General features: G+C 39.2%; 1 protein-coding gene across 4 annotated transcripts in view; it reads right to left on the bottom strand.

Annotated features, from left to right (window-relative positions):
- Positions 1-15,474, bottom strand: part of NSUN7 (NOP2/Sun RNA methyltransferase family member 7) — a 45,718-nt gene extending 30,244 nt beyond the window's left edge. The window contains exons 1-4 of one of the 4 annotated variants that reach the window (XM_055588390.1): positions 14,976-15,474; positions 14,332-14,730; positions 791-849; positions 279-409 (exon numbers count right to left, since the gene is read on the bottom strand). In XM_055588390.1, the coding sequence (XP_055444365.1) occupies positions 279-409; positions 791-849; positions 14,332-14,641 (500 nt within the window). In that variant the 5' untranslated portion in view covers positions 14,642-14,730; positions 14,976-15,474. The remainder of the gene's footprint in view (positions 1-278; positions 410-790; positions 850-14,331; positions 14,731-14,975) is intronic. The other 3 variants (XM_055588391.1, XM_055588389.1, XM_055588392.1) reach the window with 3 other exon arrangements.
- Between the last annotated feature and the right edge of the window lie 1,626 nt (positions 15,475-17,100).

Genomic DNA, 17,100 nt, shown 5'->3' with positions numbered 1-17,100 from the left:
ATGTATGTGCTAAAAATTGTCAGGAATTTTTCATGATTTTCCAAATACTTACAAATTGGATCTTACAATTCAAGCTTTCAAAACAACTTGAATTTAAGTAATATATTTACTTTGTTCAAGATCTTTTTTTAAAGGAACTCAAGAAACTTATGAACTTTTATTCTCTATAAAATTTTAACACTTTATATTATAATCCACACATTATATTGTATACTATTTCACCAGTGAAACACTAATAACGAATTCATATAAAACATCCTTTTAACCTTTATAGTTACCTGTTAAGAAGGTTCTCCACTTCTAGAACTTCTGCTATAGACTCTTCATTACCAGAAAGGAGACGAGCTTGAAATTTTCTGTCTTGGAAATCATATAGCATCACAATGATAAGACTATTCAAATGATCTGGCTACCAAGGGGAAACAAAGAGAAGGAATAACATACAAATAATATCTAACAGCAATATTTCCCATTCCATCATTTTTCAAGCGAGCAGGAGTATGACTATTTTCACATCATCTGATTAAACTGGGAGATAGAAAAGGACTGCAAACTAGAAAAAAAATTCAGTAAAAAATAAAACTTTCAAAAAGGAAAATTTCTGGCATGTTCATCAAAATGAAAGGAGTACAATCTATATTAGAAACTTGGAAGTAGGAAAGAGTTAAGGCTGTGTTTTGAAGAGGTCTTAGCATTAAACAAACTAGGTATTTAAATCCCAAGGCTTATTTTTAGTGCTTTCTAAATAACACTCATGTGACAGCTAATTATATAAAAGTTATACACTTACTATTGTGGTACTTGGGAAGATATAGCTGTCTATTAATATAGTTTCCAAAATATCTTGATCTGTAAAACAAAGAAAATGTCTGTTATGAAAACACCAAAGCTGAAAATGAAAACTTTGGAATCAAAATACACTTTAGCCAATACTGCAAAATACTTTTACTTTCAAAATATACCTTAATTCTTGATAAAGACCCAAATTACAATGGCATAATGAAATATTTGTAATCTTTATGAATCCTAGACCCCTGTGACCCAGGCTCCACATGGTGGTGTTGTTGTTTATTGTCTACTTGCTAAGTTGTGTCCGACTCTTTGCAACCCCATATACTGTAGCCCACCAGGCTCCTCGGTCCATGGGATTTCCCTGGGCAAGAATACTGGAGTGGGTTGGCATGTCCTCCTTCAGAGGATCTCCCAGATGAGGGATCGAACTCACATCTCCTGCATTGGTAAGTAGATTCTTTACCACTGAGCCACCAGGAAAGCCCAGGCTCCACATGGAATCATCATGGAAGTCAAAGGAGCATTATCTGAATAGCTGAGGTAGTAATAAAGGAATTTCAATCTTTAATTTATATCCTTAAAAAACATTAAAGAAGATCTAATTAATAATGTCTTATCCTTTTACGTACTGTTGAATTCAATTTGCTAACATTTTATTTAGGATTTTTGTTCTATGTTTATGTTCATGAAGGATATTGGTCTATAATTTTCTCTTCATAATATCTTTGTCAATGTTGGTATCAGGGTTATGTTGGCCTTATAAAATTTGTGGGAAATATCCCCTCTTCTTCTAGTCTCTGGAATAATTTGCACTAAATTGGTGTTATTTCTTATTTAAATATTTGATAAAACTCACTAGTGAAGACATTGATAAGATAACACTTAATCTAAGACCCAAATGACAAGGAGTTACCCATGTAAAGATCCAGGATGAGACAGCATTCTGGTCACAGGGATAATTACAAAGGTAATAAGTAAAAACATATGGACATATTTTGAAACTTCCACAGGGCACATGAGTGCTCCATTTGTTATAATGACTTAACTATATATACACATCATATAACAAATGCTTTAATCAGTTAACAGAAAGCTAGGATAGCTTCAATTCATCAACATTTGTGGAACACCTCCTACATACACAGTACACATTGAATTTCAGTTTTTATCTAGGGGATGGGAAAACTAATAAGAAGCGACAAACTTGGACGAACAGACTCCAATTTTCACAGGAAATCTTTCAGGTATCATTATCCATGTTTTAGTCACCAATTATGGCTGTATTGTACAAGGCAATATCCCCATTTCACTTATAAGGAAAATGAAGTTTATAGTTTCACACTCTTAGTACTTGCAAACCAAATCCTATCTAATTCATAGTTTCTCAGCATAAGTCCCAGTTTTTGTCATAGAAAATACAGTTATCATAAGAATGAAGGCCTGCTAAGACAGGAGACCTGCATAGGCTTTAGAACTTTGAGCAGTGAAGTTACTGGACTCCTAAAAAATAGGAGAGGCAGAATGAAGGAAAAGAAGACAGAACATTTGATTTTGCCAACACTGCATTTTTTCCTTAGAGCTCTTGTCAATTGCGCAGAATGCACTGCCTTTATATATCTACAGTTTAAATAATATTCTCACACAGCAATATGAACATTAATTATGTATACTCTTTGTGTGGGCCATGCATGTGGGATCTTAGTTCCCTGACCAGGGATCAAACAGATGCCCCCTGTATTGGAAGCATAGAATCTTAAACACTGGATCACCAGGTAAGTCCCTAATAATGTGTATTTTAGATAGTGCTTTCTATGTGATACACATTCTTCTAAAATGCTTTCTATATATTAATTCATTTAACCCTCTCAAACAATCCTATGAATTAGGTACCATCATTATCCCCATTTTATAGATTAGGAAATGAGGCACAGTAATATGTTCAGGGTCACACAGCAAGCGGCAGATCACAGAGTCAAACCCAGGCAGTCTGATACCCAAATGCATTCTCTTCACCACATTATGCTGCCTTTCCTGTACTTACTCTTACAACACACCACACTGGCTAAATAAAACACACTGCTAACGACTGAGTTATCGGGACTTTTTGAAGATTGCAAAATTTACCTATCCTAGTTCAGCACAATAGCTCCAATTATCCCTCATCTCCCACTAATTCGAAACTCTTCTCTTTAGTCTCTTGAAGGGAACTCAATCCTCATTCCTCATGTTTCCAATGTAGAAGGCCTTCCCTAGAGAAACACTCCTAGATTCTCTCCCTACCTACTCATCACTCTACATGAAAGGAAAATTGAGTTTATTTAGAGAGTGAAATTGGAAGAAAGAATGGGGCATACCTTACTCCCTACCCCTTCCACTCTTTGTCTGCCAGTGTTTCTGCAGAAGGTGGGCATGCATTCCAGACTGCTCTCTGCCATGTGCCTTGTGAGTTGGGTGGAGGGGCTTGCATTTCTTCAGCTGTGTCTGGATTAGATGAAAAGTTCTAGTTCTACTTCTAAAGTATTTCACAAGCCTGCCTTGACTGACAATCTAAAGCCATGTCCCTGAACATTTTTTTTTCTCTCTATTGGTTACAAACTCAGGTGTAAGAAAGTAAAAGCTAGTTGCTCAATCATGTCCAACTCTTTGCAATCCTATAGACTGTAGCCCACCAGGCTCCTCTGTCTAATGGAATTTTCCAGGCAAGAGTCCTAGAGTGGGTTGTCATTTCCTTCTGCAGGGAATCTTCCCAACCCAGGGACTGAACCCAGGTCTCTTGAACTGCAGGCAGGTTCTTTATCATTTGAGCCACCAGGGAAGCCCCAGGTGTAAGAGAGGTGCTATTTATAGGACCCCTAAAACTCACACAGTCTGTCTGATCATCCCTCCCATCCTGGAAGAAAGATGGAAGATGTTTCTTCTTTTGACTTTCCCCTAGGTTCTCCTTCTCTATTTTTATTATGTGTTCATAGTGTTTCCTTCAGTGAGCCACTTTATATAATTCACTTCTAAAACTTACATTTCAAGAATGCCAAGGCTGAAAGGGAATACAATGGTAGAGTAGAAAGATGTGGATCTCACCTCTCCCCATAAACACACTGAAATAACTTCTATATGTGGAACAATTCTCACAGAAAACTAACTGGAAACTGGCAGAAGAACTGCTATACAACCAAGTTAGCAAGAAAGAGCTCTACGTAACTGGGCAGGGGCACTTCCCAATCCAAAAGGGTGAATATCATGGTCCCATTCACTCCACGCCACAGCCTGGAGTGAGACTGGTGCAGAGATTCAGTGTAGCACAAGCTTCAGGTCTACTACTCCAGTGGGGAGCGGACCCCGCCCCTGACAGGGCAGTGACAGCCAAAGAACAGAGGAAACCCTGCTTCACATGCAGTACAGGCTCTGGACACCACAATACCAGTCATACTCACGACAAGAGGAACAAATAGGAAAACAGAGTTCATCAGTCTGCTAGACCCTGAGTTCAAAAAGGAGATAATAAGACACTAATGGTATTAAGAGTATCGATAGAAATGCACATCACCAAACAATGAACTAGAAACTAGAAACTGTAGAGATGAATCAATCAAAAATAGACAATATAATTGTCGAGATGAAAAACAAATCTAGAACCAATGAATAGCAGAGTAAATGCCACACAACAAATAAATGACTTGGAAGATAGAATAATGGAAATCACTAAATGAGAAGAGCAGACAGAAAGACAATGAAAGAACAAATGCAACATATGAGATCTATGAGATGATTTCAGACATGACAACTGACACATAATAGGTGTTACAGAAAGAAAAGAGAACAAGAATTGAAAGTGTATTTGAAGAAGCTATGGATGAAAACTTCCAAAACCTAAAGAAGAAAACAGATACTAAGTACAAGGACAGAAGGTCCCAAACAAGATGAACCCAAAGAGACCCATACCAAGACATATTGTAATTAAAATGATGAATTTATTTTATCTCATTTGGCCATGCTGCACAGCTTGCAGGATCTCAGTTCCCCAAGCAGAGATCAAACCCAGGCCACAGCAGTAAAAGTGCCAAGTCCTAAAAACTCAACTGCCAGGGAATTCCCTAAAATGACAAATTTAAAGATAAAAAAAGGATTCTAAAGGTGGCAAGAGGAAAACAAAGAGTCAGTTATAAGGGAACCCCCATTATCACTATCAGTAGATTTCTCTGCAGAAAACCCTGAAGGTCAGAAATGAGTGGCATGATACATTCAAAGTGCTGAAAAGGAAAAACCTGCAAGCTAGGATACTCTACCCAGCAAGATTATCATTTAGAATAGAAGAGAAAAAGTTTCTCACAAGCAAAAACTAAAAGAATTCAGCAATATTAAACCTACCCTAAAAGAAATATTGAAGGATATTCTCTAAGAAAAGAAAAAAGAATTTATAGGACAAGGAAAATCACAATAGGAAAGGCAAATATATAAAACGATTGACAATCACTTCAGTTCAGTTGCTCTGTCATGTCCGACTCTTTGAGACCTCATGGATTGTAGCCCGCCAGGCTTCCCTGTCCATCAACAACTCTTGAAGCCTTCTCAAACTCATGTCCCTCGTGTCAGTGATGCCATCCAACCATCTCATCCTCTGTCGTCCCCTTCTCCTCCAGCCTTCAATCTTTCCCAGTATCAGGGTCTTTTCCAATGAGTCAGTTCTTCACATCAGGTGGCCAAAGTATTAGAGTTTCAGCTTCAGCATCAGTCCTTCCAGTGAATATTCAGGACTGATTTCTTTAGGATGGACTGGTTGGATCTCCTTGCAGTCCAAGGGCGGAGAAGGCAACGGCACCCCACTCCAGTACTCTTGCCTAGAAAATCCCATGGATGGAGGAGCCTGGTGGGCTGCAGCCCATGGGGTCGCAAAGTCGGACACGACTAAGCGACTTCACTTTCACTTTTCACTTTCATGCATTGGAGAAGGAAATGGCAACCCACTCCGGTGTTCTTGCCTGGAGAATCCCAGGGATGGGGGAGCCTGGTGGGCTGCCGTCTATGGGGTCGCACAGAGTCGGACACGACTGAAGTGACTTAGCAGCAGCAGCAGTCCAAGGGACTCTCAAGAGTTTTCTCCAACACCACAGTTCAAATGCATCAATTCTTCGGTGCTCAGCTTTCTTTATAGTCCAACTCTTACATCCATACATGACTACTGGGAAAACCACAGCTTTGACTAGATGGACCTTTGTTGGTAAAGTTATGTCTCTGCTTTTTAATATGCTGTCTAGGTTGGTCATAGCTTTTCTTCCAAGGAGCAAGCATCTTTTAATTTCATGGCTGCAGTCACCATCTGCAGTGATTTTGGAGAGTACATAGATCAAAACAGAATCAAAAAATTGTAAAAAAAAAAAAAAGTTATAACTAAAATTAACAGTAAAAGGATATCCATAATGATGTAAAATAGGACATCAAAATCACAAAATGTGGGTGATAGCAGTATATAGATCTTTTACAGTGTGTTTGAAATTGAATGACTATCATCTTAAAGCCAGTAGATATAGTTTTGAGTTAACATACTTGAGCTCCATGATAACCACAAATCAAAAATATACAACGGTATATTTTGAAAAGAATATAAAGGAAATCAAGCATACCACAAAAGAAAATTATCAAACCACAAAAGTAAAAAGAAACAAACAAACAAAAGAAACAGAACTATAAGAACTGAAAAGCAAGGATTATATGGCAATTAGTACATACCTATCCATAATTACCTCAAATGTCAATGGACTAATGCTCCAATCAAAAGACACACAGTGGCAGATTGAATGGAAAAACAAAACAAAACCAAGAACCTGCAGTATGCTGCCTACATGAGACTCACTTCAGGGTGAAAGACATACACAGACCAAAAGGGAAAAGATAAAAAATAGATAGCTCAAGAAAATGCAAACAATAAGAAAGCAGGGGTGGCCATATTCACATCAGACAAAAGAGATTTTAAAACAAAGCCCATAAAGAAAAGCAAAGAAGGGCATTATATAATGATAAAGGGATCAATGTAAGAAGATAACATGCTTGTTAACATAAATGCCTCCAATAGAGAAGCACCTAAATATACATTAAAAAGAAATACTAACAGACATAAAGGGAAAAAGTAACAATAATACAATAATAATAGACCTTAACACTCCATGACGATAATACAATAATAAAGGACCTTAACACCCCACTGACATCAATAGACAGATTATTCAGAGAAAAAACTCAATAAGGCAACAGAGGTTCTAAATAACACAATCATTTGAACTTAACTGATATCTACAAAACACTACATCCAAAAAATCCAGAAGACAGATTCTTTTCAAGGGCACATGGAACATTATCTAGAATAGATCACATACTAAGTCATAAAACAAGACTCAATGAATTTAAAAGGGTAGAAACTATTTCAAGCAGCTTTTCTGACCAATATTCTATGAAACCAGAAATCAATCACAGGAAGAAAAATTGGAAAAAAATGAACTTATGGAAACTAAACAACATGCTACTAAAAACCCAATGAGTTCAACAATGAAATCAAGACTTCCCTGATGGTCCAGTTGTTGAGAATCTGCTTCTAGTGCAGGGGGCGTGGGTTCAGGGAACTAAGATCCCACATGCCATGGAGCAACTAAGGTTTTGAGCCACAACTAGAGAGTCTGTGTGCCACACAAAAGTCCCCCATGATGCAATGAAGATCCCGCATGCCCCAACAAAGACCCAACACAGCCAAATAAACAAATCAAAATGTATTCAAATTGGAAGGGAAGCAGTAAAACTGTCACTATTTAGATATAATATGATACTCTACATGGAGAACCCTAAAGTCTTCACACAAAAACTATTACAATTAATAAATGAATTCAGCAAGGTAGCCAAATACATAAATCTATTGTAGTTCTTCAGAGAGGGCAATGGCACCCGACTCCAGTACTCTTGCCTGGAAAATCCCATGGACAGAGGAGCCTGGTGGGCTGCAGTCCATGGAGTCGCTAGAGTCGGACACGACTGAGCGACTTCACTTTCACTTTTCACTTTCATGCATTGGAGAAGGAAATGGCAACCCACTCCAGTATTCTTGCCTGGAGAATCCCAGGGACGGGGGAGCCTGGTGGGCTGCCATCTATGAGGTCGCACAGAGTCGGACACGACTGAAGCGACTTAGCAGCAGCAGCACTGTAGTTCTTTACACGATGAAAAAGAAAGTTTAAAAAAAAAGTTATCTCATTTATTGCATTAAAAACAGCCAGGAATAAACTTAAACAAGGAGGTGAAAGACCTATACACTGAAAATTACAAACACTGATAAAGGAAATTGAAGATAATTCAAAGACATGGAATGATAGTCCATGCTCTTGGATTGGAAGAATTAGTATTGCTAAAGTAAGTGGTCAGTCTACCTAAAGCACTGCACAGATTTAATGCAATCCTTATCAAAATACCCATGACATTTTTTAAGAACTAGAACAAATAATCCTAAAATGTATATGGAATCACAAAAGGCCCAGAACTGCCAAAGCAATCCTAAGGAAAAAGAACAAAGCTGAAGGTATAACCCTACCAGATTTCAGACTATACTACAAAACCACAGTAACCAAAGTAGCATAGTATTAGCACAAAAACAGACATAAAGATAAGTGGAATGGAATAGACAATCCAGAAATAAACCCACATACCTATGGTCAGCTCGTCTAAGCTGACAAAGGCAAGAATATACAATGGAGAAAAGACAGCCTCTTCAGCAAGCAGTGTTAGAAAAACTGGACAGCTATCAATAAAATTACAGCACCATCCATAAAAATAAATTCAAAATGGCTTAAAGACCTAAATACCACACATGACACCATAAAACTCCTAAAAGAGAACTAAGACAAAACATTTTTGGACATAAATCGTAGCAATATTTTCTTAGGTCAATCTCCCCAGGCAAAAAAAAAAAAGAAAAAAGAAATGAGACCTAATTGGTCAAAAGCTTTTGTACAGCAAAGGAAACCATTCACCAAACAAAAACACAACCTATGGAATGGGAGAAAAGATTTGTAAAAAATGTGACCAGCAAGGGCTTCATATTCAAAATATACAAAGAGCTCATACAACAGGTAGCAAAAAAACAAACAACCCAATCAAAACAGGGCAGAAGACCTAAATAGACATTTCTCCAAAGAAGATATACAGATGGCCAACAGGCACACGAAAAGATGCTCAACTTCACTAATCATTACAGAAATGCAAATCAAAACCACAATGAGATATCACCTCACATCAGTCAGAATGACTATCATCAAAAAGTCTACACATAACAAATGCTGGAGAGGGTGTGGAGAAAAGGGAACCCTTGTACACTATTGGTGGGAATGCAAATTGTTGTAGCCACTGTGGAAAATCATATGGAGGCTCCTTAAAAAAAAAAAAATTCATATCATCAGTAATCCCACTCCTGGGTATATATATCCAGAGAGGATAAAAACTCTAATTCAAAATGATACATGCACTCCAGGGACCTCTCTGGTATCCAATGGCTAAGACTCTGTGCTCCCAATACAGGGGGCCTGGGTTTGATCCCTGGTCGGGGAACTAGATCCCATATGTCACAACTAAGAAGTTCACATGCCTCAACAAAGATCAAAGATCCCACGTGCCAAAACTAACACCCAGCTCATCAAACAAATAAATAAAAGTTTTTAACATGAAAAAAATATACACACACTTCAATGTTCACAGCAGCACTATTTACAACAGCCAAGACATGGAAAGAACCCAAGTACCCATCAATAGATGATTGACTTAAGATGTGGAATATATATATATATATATACACACACACACACACACACACACACACAACAGAATATTACTGTCATAAAAAAGAATGAATGTTACTGCCATTTGCACCAACTTGGATGGAACTATAGAACACTATACTTAGTGAAGTCAGATAGAGAAATGCAAATAAGCTATCACTTATATGTAGAACTTAAAAATAATGCAAATGAATCTATATACAAAACTGAAACAGAATCACAGACATAGAAAACAAACTTATGGTTACTAAAGGGGAAAGAAAGGAAAGGAGGGGCAAGTTAGGAATATGGGAGTAACAGGGATTACTACTATAAATAAAATAGGTAAGTTACAAAATTTATTGTGTAGCATAGGAAACTATATTCAATATCTTGTAATAACCTCTAATGGAATATAATCTGAAAAAATAAGTAACTGAGTAATTTAGCTGTAACCTAAAACTAACAGGATATTGTAAACCAACTATACTTCAATTTTAAAAAGAATAATTATAAATATAGGCACATGGGGTTTTTGTATCTGTGGAAGGAGGGAAATTTGACAGCCTTCATTCATGTTGTCAAACATTGTTGCTAGGAGAATTAAGTACTGTCCCTAAGACTTCTTTGAGAAAGGACAATAGAAAGCTTGTACCTGGTCTCTTCTGAACTTTGTCCTGTGTACATTTTTCCAGTGCTGACCTTAATCTTAATCCTTTCACTGTAATAAACTGTAACTATGACTATAACAGCTTTGCTGGGTTCTGTGAGTACTTCTAGTGAATCACTGAACCTGAGGGTGGTCTTAGGGATCTGTGACTACAGTTAGTGATTCCCAAAGCCATAACTCAACCATACATTAAATGTTTGCCAGGTTTTTCACTGACAGGTTACATGATTCTGAAATGACCAGATTACTGACATAACCAGTTCCTTGGACTGAGAGGTCACCAATTAGTATATACACCTGAAGAGGTTGGAGAAAGAATTAAGCCAGAAGCAAGATCAACAACATTCGGAAAACTAAGATCATGGCATTTGCCATCACTTCATGGGAAATAGATGGGGAAACAGTGGAAACAGTGGCTGACTTTATTTTGGAGGGCTCCAAAATCACTGCAGATGGTGACTTCAGCCATGAAATTAAAAGACACTCCTTAGAAGGAAAGTTATGACCAACCTAGACAGCATATTAAAAAGCAGAGACATTACTTTGTCAACAAAGGTCCGTCTAATCAAGGCTATGGTTTTTCCAGTAATTGTGTATGGATGTAAGAGTTGGACTATAAAGAAAGATGAGGGCAGAATTGATGCTTTTGAACTATGGTGTTGGAGAAGACTCTTGAGAGTCCCTTGGACTGCAAGGAGATCCAACCAGTCCATCCTAAAGGATGGAAAAGTACTGGGTGTTCATTGGAAGGACTGATGTTGAAGCTGAAACTCCAATACTTTAGCCACCTGATGTGAAGAGCTGACTCATTTGATAAGACCCTGATGCTTGGAAAAACTGAGGGCAAGATGAGAAGGGGACGACAGAGGATGAGATGGTTGGATGACATCACCGACTCAATGGACATGAGTTTGGGTAAACTCCGGGAGTTGGTGACGGACAGAGAGGCCTGGAGTGCTGTGGTTCATGGGGTCACAAAGAGTCAGACACAACTGAGCAACTGAACTGAACTTATGATCAATAATTTCAGGAATACCTTTTTCCTCAATTTTTTTTCTTAATGGGTTGTTCATTAATTTATTTTTTAAGAAATCATTTTGCCAGTTTTTCTTCTAATATTTGGTAGTTCTTGAAACATCAGAGATTCTTTGAAAAATAAATTAGCTGCTAATACTCTACTTCTCTGACATAAGTCAAACTTAATAGGAATAAGTTACTCTTCATTACCTTCTTTAGTAGAAAACTGACCTTGCATCTTATTTAGCGGAGTAAGAATAGGGGTTATTATTTCAAAAATCATTATTCTGAACCCTTTAAACAATTAATCAGAAAAGCACACTCTCTGCTTTGAAAGAGCTTATACACAAAGGACATCAACAAAAGGGCAAATAATAAAACTGGAAATCATAAAAAATAAAAAAGATGATCATTACCCAAGCTCTCTTTAGTTCATGCATTAACCTTTTCAGCTTTACTGCTCCTATAAAACCTTAGGGAAGAAATCCTGAGTTTTCTTTCCTGAACCATGATTCTCTGAACTGTGATTCCTTGAACCTATGCTATATAAGCCAGATGTTGAGTTTATAAAATATTACATGTGAAAATATTGAAAGAACACTGATAATACATAAGACAAAAGTGAAATATATAAAAACCTCCAATATTCTAAAGCAAAATATCAGGCTCTTAATTACCTTGGAAATCCACTGCATTTAGGAATTCTAGCTTTATTCCATATGAACATTTGGAAATTATTCAGATGATAATTTAAAGCAAGGTATTATTATCATTAAAAAGAAAATAACAGCTGTACCAAGTAAACAACCAAAACCATCCCGTCTTAGAATTTGAACTTATAAAAATGAACATTTCAAGGAAAGTAGGTTTATAAAGGCCTATGATGACAATGAAAGAGAGTGAAAAAGCTGGCTTAAAATTCAACATTCAAAAAACCAAAATCATGGCATCCGGTCCCATCACTTCATGGCAAACAGATGGGGAAACAATGGAAACAGTGACAGGCTTTTTCTTGCGCTCAAAAATCACTGCAGATGGTGACTGCGGTCATGAAATTAAAAGATGCTTGCTCCTTGGAAGAGAAGCTATGACTAACCTAGACAGCATATTAAAAAGCAGAGACATTACTTTGCCAACAAAGGTCCGTCTAGTCAAAACTATGGTTTTTCCAGTAGTCACGTAGGGATGTGAGTTGGACCATAAAGAAGGACGAGTGCCGAAGAATTGATGCTTTTGAAGTGTGGCGTTGGAGAAGACTCTTGAGAGCTCCTTGGACTGCAAGGAGATCAAACCAGTCAATCGTAAAAGAAATCAGTCCTGAATACTCACTGGAAGGATTCATGCTAAAGCTAAAGCTCCAATATTTTGGCCACCTGATGTGAAGAACTGACTCACTGGAAAAGACCCTGATGCTGGGAAAGACTGAAGCCAGGAGGAGAAGGGGACAACAGAGGTCAAGATGGTTGGATGGCATCACCGACTCAATGGACATGAGTTTGAGCAGACTCCGGGAGATAGTGAAGGACAGGGAAGCCTGGCATACTGAAGTCCACGGAGCCGCAAAGAGTCAGACACAACTGAGCGATTGAACAACAACAAATGACAATAATTTATCTAAATGGGATCTGGGTTATTAAAAAATGCCAGTCACAAGACACTTTCATAAAACAGAAATAAAGATTGAGAGAAAGAAAATGATAATCTACCATACACATTACTACAACATGACCATCTAATCAATGGATTAATTTTACAAAGAATTATTCTTTGTAAATTTACTGATTTCTAAAGGCAATCCACTCCAGTATTCTCACCTGAAAAATCCCTTGGACAGAGGAGCCTGGCGGGCTATAGACCACAGGGTCACAAAGAGTTGGACACGACTGAGCAATTAAGTGCACACAGCACACACAAAGGTAAGATTCAATACTCTATCAGGAAAAATTTTTCTATAATAGAGTTTGTGCATTAATATTAAATATCAATTAATTGACACAGATGCCTAATGTGCATCTCACTGTTGCAAGGAGAAAATCTTCAAATGTTAATTTGGCTCGTGATTTAAAGTACCAACACTCTGGTTGGTCTTTAAATCTAAGTTTTAAAAAAGAAGAGGAGGGAAGGGATGAAATAGAATCTGAAAGTTTAAACTGGAGGAGGGAAAAATGGCTAAGACAGATTTAAAAAAAAAAAAAAAAGATCACAAGCAGAAACTAAAGAAATGAAACAGAGAGAAGCTGCCTCTGAACATCACACAAATTTTTCTCTGTGATGACAAATTCCTGGCTTCAGAACTGAGCTACATCATGTCTGTAGACAACCAAAAACACACATTTATAGCTGAGTAATTAATGGGACCTTTTAATTCAGCTGAACAATTGTTAACCAACTCTCAGCAAGGATGTGCAAGGCCCAATAAGTATTAACAGTAAGTAAATGATACATGTAATGCCCTTTCTAGGTGTCTCTTTAGGAAGTTTTATCATTTTAGCCATGCTGGTAATACTCCAAACATTTCTGGAACTTCTTTTCAGTCAGTATACAAATCAGTACAAACTTCACAGTTTATATTGTATTATAGTTGATGGCTAGTACTAAAACCTGTCTCCAGGCCCTTTGACTGCTCTTATAGTAAAAATATTTGGTTTTGTCCTGGAATCAACTCCATACTCAGAAGTTGATAATTACCCACCATCGAGGAAATCTGAAATATTACACCTCAAATCCTGGAGGCAGATTAAAAGGGATTTCTACAAAAATTTGGAAGAATAAATTTACAAGCTTCCAAAAGTAAACAAAGAAAATGGCAGTGAATAGGATCATCTTAATTTTGACCCACCTAAACACAGGGAAATCTACAGTGGAAAACATATCTGACTGAAAGAGATTGTTTTCCTGGAAACTCTCCATAAAGCCTTGACATCCGCAACTGACCAAAGATATTCAGAAGCCTAAAAACAAAACCTGGGGTATGTGTGTGAGGGTGCGAGGAGGAGGTTCGATGCACCTCAGAAATTCTCTCATTATTCTCTTTTAGTGCTGACTGTCAGAACTGGTACTACTCACACTTAAGTGCACTGAAAGCCAACTCATAGGACAAACGCTGAAAGGATTCATCCTCGGATTCGGTTGAGGACGGCAAGGGCTCATTCCCATACTTTATTAAGGCTTTCTCTGGTGACTTTTCGAGTCTAGTGCCCTGAAAAATGTTCGCTGCCAGAATGTAAACGGAGTCCGGATAGCCAGTTTTTTCGGGTGAACCAGCTGAGCTGTTTTCGCTGCATGCTGCGTCACCTGACAGCGCCAGCGAAGAGAGTTGGGAGATTTCCGCGGTTGTTTCTTCCAAAAACTCCAGTTCATTTGCGGAGTTAAACATGTTTGCCCCCCTGACTGTCCTAGGTAACTCAAGCTTGAATTACAATTCAGATGTTCCGGGAAATGGTTTTCCTTGTTCAAGCATCGTCTCTGTGAAAATAAAAGATTATCCCGGTTAAACCACTATTTCCGCAGGACCACACTTGGTGACCCACCTCGTGTGGCCCTAGAGACCCAGCCGGTGGCATTCCCTGGCCGCCCCGAGCATCCCTTACTTCGAGCCGGGAAAGCTCCACACACAAAGGGAGAGGGGTGGAGACGGCTCCGAATGGCCTCCGAATTACGAGACCTTAACCGAGGCCCGTTTGGGTGCAGAGCTCCCCCAAGAGCCGCACCTGCGGCCCCTCGGGCGCTCCTTTCACTGGCTCCCGCGAGTCCTCCCTTACCCCAGAGGGCGGATGTTCCCCGGGGCTTTGGGAACAGAGACGCGGCAGCCGCAGCACTTCGGGCACCGGTGCCTGGTATCTTACACAGCGCCCTCGGGCCCCGGGACTGCTGGGCTGCCGCGGTGGTCCGCGCAGGCAGTTTGGTTCAAATGAGCTTCTCCCACCCGCCGGGGTCGGGGCAGGGGGGTCGCGACCCCCGGCTCTCGCTTCGCTCGGGTTCCTGAGGGAGGATGCCCCTCAGGGCTTCACCCGCCCGCACGGTCGTCTTCACGAACGCGGCAGCTGAGCGGGGTAGAGCACGAGGCTGGTGGGCCCGCCGGCTCCGGCCGCGAAAAGGTAGGCCTCCCCAGTCTGCGGCAGTCAGCCGGCCCAGGACCCGGGTCTCCGTGGCAACCAAGGGTGCGACGAGGGGGGAGGGAACGCTGTCAGAGGGCAGTTCCCGCGGGATTTGGCCAGCGCTTCCTTTCTTGAGTTCCTCCTCCTCTCTCACCCCGGACACCTGTGCCAGCCCCTCCTCAGGTTGAAGGCCCCTCCATAATTGGACTGCGCAGCCCTGAAGATCCTCGACGTCCCCAGAGTCCAAAGTGACCCTTCTCCAACTTGTCCCCTGTGATCTCCTTGAAAGCAAGAATTTTGTATTGCTGACAACACCCAGTTTAGAGGATTAGCGGGCACGCAGGAAATGTTAAAACAACTCAGTGTAGAACTATTGAAGAAGAAAAAAAAGGTAAAAAAACAGGCGAATCGACTATTTCCACGCTTTTTGGAACAATAGATACCACAGATATCACATTAGATAGACGCTTCCAGGACTGACTGTGCTGCGCTTAGTCGTGGTGGACTCGGTGACCCCATGGACTGTAGCCCTCCAGGCTCCTCTGTCCATGGAATTTTCTAGGCTAGAATACTGTACCAGAGTGAGTTGCCATTTCCTTCTCCAGGAGATCTTCCCAATCCAGGGATTGAACCCCTGCCCCGTCTTCCGTTTTCCTAAATTAATTGCAAGCAGATTCGTTACCCGCTGAGCCATGGGTGAAGCCTTCCAGGGCAAGTTGTGTAAAGATCTTTGCCAGCCTCCTTCCCAGGAGCTGCCTGCAAAGAAAGATGTTGCTGAAATGGGCCTACAAACAAGCAAATTCACACCCTTCAAAGTATAGAATGGAACTGGGGATATATATAAACTTCCCCCAAAGGGTTTTAATATGGCTACTTTAATTTTTGAGTGTCCTGGAGAGAAGTCTGCATCCTAACTCATCAAAGAAAAACCAGCTGTGCTCAAGTATTACAGGTAGTGGGGAAATACTTTAATTTCTAGAATAAAAACTAGATGACTGAGATTTAAGTTTATGTGCATCTTAAGCTTTTCATTGATTGCCTGTTAACCTATCTCCAAAGTGCATGTTCTAAAACTGGAGAAAAAGAAAAGGTTGCTTTTTTCCTCTACTGTGTACCATTTGTGTTGCTGCTTTGAAACTTCTCCAACAGACTTCAATAGGTCTAATTTTTGAGAGCTTCAATAGCTCTCAAATTTTTCTTACAGTACGATTCAATGAACAAATGCCAATATGAATATATAAAGATCATGTGAAGAATAACATGTATGTACTTCACATTTCTTACCTGGTTTAGAAAAATCCTAGGTTTTAAAACAAATGGGCATTGGATTGTGCAACTTGACAAATTACGTTTCAAGTTTTAAGTGAAAAAAATCATGAAATCATTTTAAAAATAAGATTTTATTTTATTGAAAATAAAATAGATGCTAATATCTACTTAAAAGAAAGAAAAATCTGCTAGATACTTGGTCTCCATTTTCTGTATGAAGCAAAAACCAAAGCCTACAAGTTGAATGAAGTTCTTCATTTTGGACTGAGATCAAAGTCACAGGAAAATCTTGCAAGTGCAAGCCCCAAATTCTGCAAGAAATATGGTAAATATACTTGAGTAAATACCTTATTTGCTGCTGGTTGGGAATCTCAAATTTTGTTCATCTTCTTTGTAGAAGTGGTTCAATCTGGAAAAGAAACGTAATTTATGTAACTAAGATCAGTATGGGAGAAGGCAATGGCACCCC

Source organism: Bubalus kerabau, chromosome 7, assembly GCF_029407905.1.
Source record: "Bubalus kerabau isolate K-KA32 ecotype Philippines breed swamp buffalo chromosome 7, PCC_UOA_SB_1v2, whole genome shotgun sequence".
NCBI classification, from domain to species: domain Eukaryota; kingdom Metazoa; phylum Chordata; class Mammalia; order Artiodactyla; family Bovidae; genus Bubalus; species Bubalus kerabau.
This window is presented reverse-complemented; position numbering and strand designations above follow the sequence as displayed.